General features: G+C 38.2%; 1 protein-coding gene across 2 annotated transcripts in view; it reads right to left on the bottom strand.

Moving 5' to 3' along the window:
- Positions 1 to 1040: 1040 nt before the first annotated feature.
- Positions 1041 to 10253, bottom strand: part of Rsph3 (Radial spoke head protein 3) — a 28118-nt gene continuing 18905 nt past the window's right edge. Inside the window, exons 3-6 of one of the 2 annotated variants that reach the window (XR_012412954.1) lie at positions 4247 to 4337; positions 2285 to 2700; positions 1254 to 2221; positions 1041 to 1191 (exon numbers count right to left, since the gene is read on the bottom strand). Coding sequence is in view for 1 of the 2 variants with exons in the window: in XM_073987452.1 (XP_073843553.1) it covers positions 1720 to 2221; positions 2285 to 2700; positions 4247 to 4337 (1009 nt within the window). In the remaining variant the exon portion in view is untranslated. Of the gene's footprint in view, positions 2222 to 2284; positions 2701 to 4246; positions 4338 to 10253 lie in introns of both variants that reach the window. The other variant, XM_073987452.1, reaches the window with a different exon arrangement.

Here is a 10253-nt window from a genome sequence, read left to right as displayed (position 1 = left end):
TTTTGGACGAACTTTCTGTAATTTAAAATTTAAGAGCAAACAAAAATTCTGCAACAAAATTTGTTCATTTAAGTTCATATTTTCGTATAGCCCACATACAGGGGTACCTCCGAACTAGCTGTTAATGACATTTGAAGTTCCCACGTTATGTACCGATTTTCGGTATTTTGAGGATTTCAGCTACAATTTTTAACCGAATTAGGAGTTATTTGACATTAAAGACTCCCATCAAAAACTGTCAACATTGGTCCATGTTTTATTATAATCTAATATAACGGTACCTCCCAATTTCTAGCCCACCAAAAATTGTCAACATACATCATTGATGCTCAAATTATTTTGTTCATTTATTTCTCTGAGAGTGTCTTTCCTTTGCTAAACCACGGCAGATGAGAAAAAAAGAGAACGTGTGTTGTTGTTGTAGTCACGTTAACGTATATGGATGATCTTGGCTGACATACATAGTTAGATATAGGCACCATAAAAAAGGGCCTCCCGAATGAAGCAATTTATGTACATTATCTGACATTTTAAAGTACCCACTTAAAGTTGGGGACAGGAATGAAAACTAATTATTCCATTTTAGTTCAGAATATTTTATGGTGGAGGGTATGAAAAGTTCGGCCCGGCCGAACTTAACGCTTTTTACTTGTTAAACCTAGTCCTTAAAAAACAATTTGTTCCATATGCCATTGTTCGTAACTTGACAGAATTTGACAATTTTTTGTTCCAAACGCCATCATTTTTTGTGAGTAACAATTCTTTTTTGTCCCTTTTTGTTCCATAATCCAAACGTTATGGATGTGGAACAAACAAGTTCAAAGGTCTTTTGTTTCATACGCCAGACTTTGACATGATAAAGTTCAGGATTTATTTGGGACTTTCTCATTTGATGCCTTTAGAACTCGTCCGTTAATCCAACGAAGGAAATGACCAGTGATGATACCCGCAAAGGTTTTATAGCCCATGCTCTGCGAATCAGCACTCACTGGCGTACATACATAGACATATGCTTACAAAGAGCAAACATTCACAGATTATTTTTGTTTTTCAATCTATTTACATTTATTTACTAAAATTTAAACTCAACCTTTTCAAAAAACAACTCTTGAAATCACAACTTTCAGCATTGTTTACTGTAATTTGATTCGTATGCTAATTAAATGTGAGAATAGTCCAAGACTTTAGAAAGTGGAATGTGGACAATTATCTTTTCTTCACAGATAGCATAAAAATACAATTCTACAATTAATTTGGAGATAACTTTCATTAAAAGGAAGGTGGGGGAAATCTCCCAATTATGTATTTTGTAGGTGACCCCAACTCCGTTTAACTTGTTTCAAATTAAATTATACTGAAAAGAAGTTGATTTTCTTAACGTTTTTGAAAAAGTTAAAGTTCGCTCAACAATTTTGAAACATAAAACTAGTAAATAATTTTGATGACAATACAGCAGGGCTATCATTGATCAACTAATAATTTCCAAAAACTATTCTTTGAGAATTCCTGTTTTTGGAAACCAAGTTGATGACAAAGATAGACAGAAAGTGTAGTTGGGGTGTTGATAACAAAACGTATAAACCTAATAAGCCATAGTGGTCAATTGCTAAATGTAATTAAGTATCTATGTATGTATGTATATTGTTAAAAAATATATAGTATGTGTGTTTGTTTTGAGCTGGGTTTTAAGGGTTATTGCACTTCCCCTACAATCATCCATCAAACATCTTGACTTGGCGCCTCTTGATGGGAATCTGTTTCACAAGATTCCACATCAGCCAATGTTGCTTCGTGTTCTTCTTCGCCACTTGGTTCTATTTTTGGAGATGTCGATGCTTCGGGTTCTTTGTAATCGGCATAGATTTCGGCACGTTGCTTAATAATCTCTTGTATGATAACAGTAAGAATTTCACGCGAATCTACAATGTGACCGACTTCTTCGGCCACTTCTGCCGACAGCCAAGGACAGAGGGTTTCCATTAGCTTCTCACGCTTGGTAGCATCTGTGGCAGGCTCAAGATTGTCCAGAATTTCAGGCAGAATGCTAGCAATGTGACCTTGTAACAGTTTGGCGGCGGTTACTTCTTGTTGCATATCATTATCCAGCGATTTGGCAATTTGGTCTTGCCTTAGACGTCTTTCCTTTTCGGCCTGTAGGCGTATTTCTTCAGCTTCCAGGCGACGTAATTCTGCCAACTCGGCTTCGCGTTGTGCCAGGAGTCTGGAAAAAAATAAACAATTATTAAACATTTTTGATTTCAATTACACTTGTTTGTCTACTTACTCTGCTTGTTTGTCTCTTATGTGCTTGATTTCTCTTTCATGGGCCACCTCCAATATGCTCAGCTCCAATGTGCTATCCACCAAGGCATCAATAATTGGCTGAGCTTCTTCATCGAATTGGAAGAGTTCACCGTCACAAATCTCCGTAGCCACATCGACGCCAATTTTGGCCGGCACATATGGTGGTGTAGGTGGTTTCTCCAGAAACAGATCTGTTTGTGTCTCTACCGACTGTTCTGGTGGCCTTGACACTAGCTCCTCCAAATATTTGTCGGTCTGTACATCTTCATGACGTCGACCAGATACCGGTGGTGGTGTGCCCAATACATTGCGTTGATTCCGTTGGCTAACATTCTTTTTACGTAATGCCTGACGTCTTCGTAATTCTGCAGCTTTGTCAAAGGGATCATAGTCACTCTAGATGAATAGAATAGATGGGCGAGAGGAGTGGATGAGGCAGGAGTTTATATTATTATTTGTTTAGTTTACGCAAAATTTTGTTAATAAATTTAAATTGCTGTCACAAATTGCGAGCGTTATTAATGAGTGTTTAACATGCTAACCGAAGCAATTAGTTTGGTTACAGGTAGTCTGGTCGTCACCCTCATCCATATGGGAAAACTATTGAATCACACTGTTTAGAATTGTTGGAATAGATGTATATGACAAAAGTCATTGTATTGCAAATAATATTGTTATGTTTGTAGTTGTGATGGAAGAGCCTCTACAGATGAGCAGAATTAAGTATTACCGGTAGGAGTCTTTATTGACGTTCCGAAGGGAGAGAAGAGATTTTTTTGTAGACCCTCAGAACAGAGTCTTAATAGAGGATTGTATGAGCGATACACAACCAGAATACAGTCTTCATAGACGACCAAGAGAAGTCTTTATTGACTACCAGAATAGAGTCCTTGTAGACAACCAGAAAGGAGTCTTTATAAACTTCCAGAAGAGAGTCTTTATAGACGACCAGAAGGGAGTTTTTATAGATAACTAGAATGGAGTCTTATAGACGACCAGAAGGGAGTTTTTATAGATAACTAGAAGGGAGTCTTTGCAGACAATCCTTCAGAAGTTTATTAAGACTTCTAGAAGATTTTATAAACAACCTGAAGGAACACTATGTATACTACCAGAAGGGATATTGTGTAGACGACCAGAAGGGAGTCTTTATAGACGACCAGAAAGGAGTTTTTATGGACAATCACAAGGGAGCTTTTATAGACTTCCAGAAGAAATTCTATATAGAACCAACAAGTTCTATATATAAAACCAGAAGGGTGTCTTAATAGACGACAAGAAGGAAGTCTTTATTGACGACCAGAAAGAAGTATTTTTAGACGACTAGAAAAGAGTATTTATAGACAATCAGTAAGTAGTCTTTATAGACCAATAGGGATCCAGGCGAGGAGAGACGAGTCTTTATGTACATACGAATGAATTGAGTCTTAATAGATAACCAGAAGGGGGTCTTTAAGAAATCCAGAATATTAGATACGACCACGAGGGTGTCGGGAGTAAGTAATGTTTATAGACGAAAGTGAGTCTTTATTGACGTGCAATGATGCTTTGTAGACTTCAAGGAAATCTTTATAGAATAGCATAATTAGGTTTTAAACTCTTTTTTGATAGTCTTGAAGATACTCTTTTAGCTCGATATTGACAGAACGACTTCTTATTTGTAGTCCGTTCGATCAAAAGCAATTTCTAGATTGCGGATGTATATGACACTCTCCTTTACCTTGGGAATGTGACATATTTGTTCATCCTCAAACTCACCATAGTATTTTATGGCCAAGCAAAGCATGTTAATGAATTTAAGTTGGCAGCATGACATTTTTAATTGTAACTACCAATTATACTGAGACTCCTTATCTTTGTACCAAATCTTCAAAAACGCAAATTAAATTATTTTCAATAACCTTGCAGCCTTCCTTCTAAAACTAAAAAAAAATTAACTTACCAAGAGGGCATTTGTGGTTCCATAATTACTGCCTCGTACCACTCTACGGTCATACATTATATTTTTGTAGGGTTCCGCTGGTGGGGTTTCTCTGAAAGTAGAAAGCAAACAAGAAAAAGAAGAAGGTGAAAAAGAAAAAATAAATATATTAATTGCAAGTTAACACAAAATAAATATAAATTTTCCTTCTTCATAGTTCTCAAGAACACACGAAACGATGAATCGATGACCTTTCGTGATGATGAAACGGCAAAAATCTAAAAAAAGGACGTTTTTCACATGGAAAATGTACTTCTTATATGTATTTGTTTTTCAATGAGGCAAGGAAGTTGAATATTAGGATGGCCTCTTCGACAGAAGGGTAGCCAATTACTACTGAAAGTGAGGAGGAAGAGTTTATTGACCAGAAAATGAGACAACTCATATACCAGTGGAAGGGAGCGTTTATAGCAGGAATATACACCATATTTTCTATTGCATACTTTAAGGAGTTTTGATTAAGTGAATTCGACGCACCTTTGATTATTGCTCGTTTAAAGGACAATTACCTAAAACATATGAGGCACTCAGCGCCAAAACGGCCTAATCCACATGGTTTAAAAATTCAAACTGACTATAAGAAAATCTTTTGAAATAAATACTAAAAAACTAACTATTGCATTGTATAAAATAATGTAATATGGATTTTTTAGTATTTATTTCAAAAGCCAATTCGATATATTTAGTCGTTTTGATTTTTTAACATGTGGCCGTTATGGCTCTTAGTGCCTCATATGTTCTTTATGTATATTTTCAACCTATTATTCATGTATTTTTTCAAATCATCCCCAGGGAATTCTAACTTTTAATTCCAATCACAAAAATAATGTTTCACAATATTCTATGTCCTTTCTCAGTGCCACTCTAATATCCACAATGTTTAAATTTTCAAACAACATCTGTGGTTTCTTACACTGGCCAATATGCCATTCACACAGCAACATGTGATGGGAATATTATAGGCTGCATGTCTGAAAATAAAATCCCTTTTGCGAGAAGGTTGTTCAATTGAAAAAAAAAATCAAGTCGAAACTCACGACCTATGCAAATTTCCATTGAGTTTTACAATGGACTCTTTATTTTATTTTTCTTTTGCCATTTTCAAATAGTTTGCCATAGACCGGAAGTAAATACAGACATTACGGTTCTGTTGTGTATGTGTTGTACGAGTATAGTGTAGATGTGTGGATGACGTTCTATTCTATGACATGAGGGATAGTGATTTTTGCAATGCACTGAAAAAAGGTTTATGGAGTCCCTTTCTTGCGTCTTTATAGACGGCCAGAAGTGGACCCCACAGACAAGTAAAAAAGTCTTTAAAGAAGGAAGGCTTTATAGAAGGCATAAAGCATGGATTCTGTATGGACGACAATAACGAAGTCTTTATAGATGACCAGAATGGGGTCTGTATGGACGTCCAGAAAGTAATCAGTATAGATATGCGATCAGAAGGGAGTCTTTATGGACGTCCATGTAGGCGCCCTGAAGGGAGACTTTGTGAACAGGGATTCATTACAGACAACCAGAAGGGAGTCTTTGTAGGCATTATAGGCTACCAAAAGTTGGACTTTATGGTTGACCAAAAGGGAGTCTTTATAGACGACTAGAATGTAGACTATATAGCGGACCAGACGGGAGACTATATAGTTGACCTGATGTAAGTCTTTATAGGAGCCCAGGAGGGATTCTTTATAGGCTACCAGAATGGAGTCTTTGTAGACGACCAGAACGGGATCATTACCGGCGATCAGAATGGAGTTTTTAATTACAACCGGAATGGAGACTTTATAGACGACCAGAAGGGAGTCTTTATAGATGTTCAGAAGGGGCCTTTATAGATGTTCAGAAGGAAAACTTTATAAACGAGCAGAAGGGAGTCTGTATGGACGACCAAAAGAGAGTCTTATAAACGACCAGAATGGATGTCCAGAAAGAGTTACTAAAGGCGACTTGAAGGGGGTCTTTATTGGCGACTTGAAGGCGATCTTTACATGCGAGCAGAACCAGAAGACAATTAGAAGAGATAAACAGATGTTAGTATTTTTAGGTGACCAGAATGGAGTCTTTATAGACCACCAGAAGGGAGTCGTTATAGACAACCGGAAGGGGGACTAATAGGACGGTGTCATTATAGACGACCAGAAGCGAAGGGAAACTTTAAAGACTACCAGACCGGGGTCATTATGGGCGACCAGGACGGACTAGGACGACCAGAAGAGAGACTATTTAGACGACCAGAAGGGAGGCTATTTAGACGACCTGTAGGGAGTCTTTATAGACGACCTGTAGGGAGTCTTTATAGACTACGAGAATGGAGGCGACCAGAATAGAGTCTTTATAAACTACCGGATGGGAGACTATAGACGATCAGATCGGGGTCATTATAGACGACCAGAGTCTTATTATGCTACTAGAAGGGAGACTTTATAGGCGACCAGAAGTGAGAGTCTTTATAGACGAGCAGGATGAAGTCGTTATAGACGAGCAGGATGGAGTCTTTATAGACAAGTAAGATGTAGTATTTACAGAGGATCAGGTAGGAATCTTTATAGACGAGACTAAGGATGTCTTTACCTGAAGGGAGGGAGTTTTATAGACGTAAAGAAGGGAGACTTTATAAAAGTCCAGAAAGAAGACTTTATAGACGACTGCAACGGGGTCATTATAGGTTACCAGAAGTTGGACTTTATGGGCGACCAGAAGGGAGTCTTTATAGACGACCAGAGTCTTATTATACGTACCGAAGAGAGTCTTTATAGACGAGCCGAAGGGAGTCTTTATAGACGAGCCGAAGGGAGTCTTTATAGACGAGCCGAAGGGAGTCTTTATAGACGAGCCGAAGGGAGTCTTTATATACGAGCCGAAGGGAGTCTTTATAGACGAACCGAAGGGAGTCTTTATAGACGAGCCGAAGGGAGTCTTTATAGACGAGCCGAAGGGAGTCTTTATACACGAGTCGAAGGGAGTCTTTATAGACGAGCCGAAGGGAGTCTTTATAGACGAGCCGAAGGGAGCCTTTATAGACGAGCCGAAGGGAGTCTTTATAGACGAGCCGAAGGGAGTCTTTATAGACGAGCCGAAGGGAGTCTTTATAGACGAGCCGAAGGGAGTCTTTATAGACGAGCCGAAGAGAGTCTTTATAGACGAGCCGAAGGGAGTCTTTATAGACGAATCGAAGGGAGTCCTTATAGACGAGCCGAAGGGAGTCTTTATAGACGAGCGGAAGGGAGTCTTTATAGACGAGCCGAAGGGAGTCTTTATAGACGAGCCGAAGGGAGTCTTTATAGACGAGCCGAAGGGAGTCTTTATAGACGAGCCGAAGGGAGTCTTTATAGACGAGCCGAAGGGAGTCTTTATAGGCGAGCCGATGAGAGTCTTTATAGACGAGCCGAAGGGAGTCTTTATAGACGAGCCGAAGGGAGTCTTTATAGACGAGCCGAAGGGAGTCTTTATAGACGAGCCGAAGGGAGTCTTTATAGACGAGCCGAAGGGAGTCTTTATAGACGAGCTGAAGGGAGTCTTTATAGGCGAGCCGATGAGAGTCTTTATAGACGAGCCGAAGGGAGGCTTATAGACGATCCGAAGGGAGTCTTTTTAGACGATCCGAAGGGAGTCTTTATAGACGAGCCGGAGGGAGTCTTTATAGACGAGCCGGAGGGAGTTTTTATAGACTAGCCGAAGGGAGTTTTTATGGACGAGCCGAAGGGAGTCTTTATAGACGTGCCGAAGGGAGTCTTTATGGACGAGCCGATGAGAGTCTTCATAGACGAGCCGAAGGGAGGTTTATAGACGAATCGAAGGGAGTCCTTATAGACGAATCGAAGGGAGTCCTTATAAACGAGCCGAAGGTAGTCCTTATAGACGGCCACATAGTGCCGTTATAGACAAATCGAAGAGAGTATTTATACACAGCCACAGGTTGTCTTTATAGACAAACCGAAGGGAGCCTTTATATACGAGCCAAAGGGTAGTCTCTATAGACGAGCCGAAGGAAGTCCTTATGGACGAGAAGATGGAATATTTAAAGATGAGCAGAAGGGAGTCCTATTGAGCAGAAGGAAGTCCTATTGAGTAGAAGTGAGTCATTAAGGACGAAGAAATGGGAATATTTTCCTCTTCACAGAGAAGAAGGAGGAGGTGTTTAAGGGACTGTTTTATTTCCTTTACTTATTTTTTAAATTTTTTAACACAAATGTTGTCTAAAAGATTCTTTAAAGATGTTTTCATTGGGGGGTTTAAAAACACCTAAAAATAGGCAACGCAATTTCCAACAAGTACAATTGATCAATAACACTGTGACTCAAAATGGAACTCAAAGTCTGGGGGGTGGAAAATTTCTTTTGAATATGAAAGCACTTGATGAGTATACTAAGAACCCAAAAGGAAATTTTCGCCATAGGTCAAGTTTCTGAGATATCTCGCGATAAAGTTTTTGATTTTTTCCCTATAATACTTGGTAAAATAGCTCCATATCTCTATTTGGCGTTGTTGTAGCTTCATTTTGAGGTGACATGTCTTCGGTCAAATCGATTGGCGAATCTTTTTGTAGAACATTTCATTCTTCTAACTCAATGCCTTTCATGTCCTTTTCGTCCTTTATTTCTAGAACCGTAGTGAAAGTACCACAAGATGAGATTTTTCAGCATCCAAATATTCTACAAAAATGTTGATCAGAAGATTTTAGCTACGGTTCTCTTTGACAGCTAATCGATTCTGTCACATTTTCATTGTCCTTTTTGACATTTAATCGGTTTTGGTTCAGAAATAAACTATGTTTTGTTTTTCTGTATATTCGGCATTGGTTATTTATTGGTATGTAGACATAACAGTTGATTATTGCTTATGTAGACATCTGGGGTGCTTCTGAAATATTTACCACAAATAGCTCTTGTAATGGTGAACACGTTAATAACAAATTTTCTTGGAGGATAGATCCGGTTATCTCAATTTTTGATCCGGATATTCCGACATTAAAACGGAATTTTGAACCGGTTTTAAGTAACCGATTAAACTTATATGTATACCGTTAAAAAGCTTATAGAGTTGTCAATCAAATTAAATTAATTCGTTTCTGAAAACTTTGTTAGTTGCAGTTCTAGAACAAAAAAACCGATTTCTTAAACCGTTTTTAAGGAAAAATATCAAAACGCGCAAATATGGAGATCAAAGGCTGGGGGGCGAACAATTCTATTTGGCGATGAAAGTCGACGAAGATAATAATACGAACGCGGAAGGACAGTTACGCCGTAGGTCAAACTTCTGAGTTATGGCGCGATCAAATTTCGCTTGTTTTTGTCATGTAGGTATGTATAGTTTGTCAAGAAAGAATTCATTTCGCCATAACTCAGAAGTTTGACCTACGGCGTAACTGTCCTTCCGCGTTCGTATTATTATCTTCGTCGACTTTCATCGCCAAAAAGAATTGTTCGCCCCCCAGCCTTTGATCTCCATATTTGCGCGTTTTGATATTTTTCCTTAAAAACGGTTTAAGAAATCGGTTTTTTTGTTCTAGAACTGCAACTAACAAAGTTTTCAGAAACGAATTAATTTAATTTGATTGACAACTCTATAAGCTTTTTAACGGTATACATATAAGTTTAATCGGTTACTTAAAACCGGTTCAAAAATCCGTTTTAATGTCGGAATATCCGGATCAAAAATTGAGATAACCGGATCTATCCTCCAAGAAAATTTGTTATTAACGTGTTCACCATTACAAGAGCTATTTGTGGTAAATATTTCAGAAGCACCCCAGATGTCTACATAAGCAATAATCAACTGTTATGTCTACATACCAATAAATAACCAATGCCGAATATACAGAAAAACAAAACATAGTTTATTTCTGAACCAAAACCGATTAAATGTCAAAAAGGACAATGAAAATGTGACAGAATCGATAAGCTGTCAAAGAGAACCGTAGCTAAAATCTTCTGATCAACATTTTTGTAGAATATTTGGATGCTGA

The sequence above is a fragment of the Musca autumnalis genome, unplaced genomic scaffold (genome assembly GCF_047663935.1).
Source record: "Musca autumnalis isolate F117 unplaced genomic scaffold, ASM4766393v1 scaffold_4, whole genome shotgun sequence".
NCBI classification, from domain to species: domain Eukaryota; kingdom Metazoa; phylum Arthropoda; class Insecta; order Diptera; family Muscidae; genus Musca; species Musca autumnalis.
This window is presented reverse-complemented; position numbering and strand designations above follow the sequence as displayed.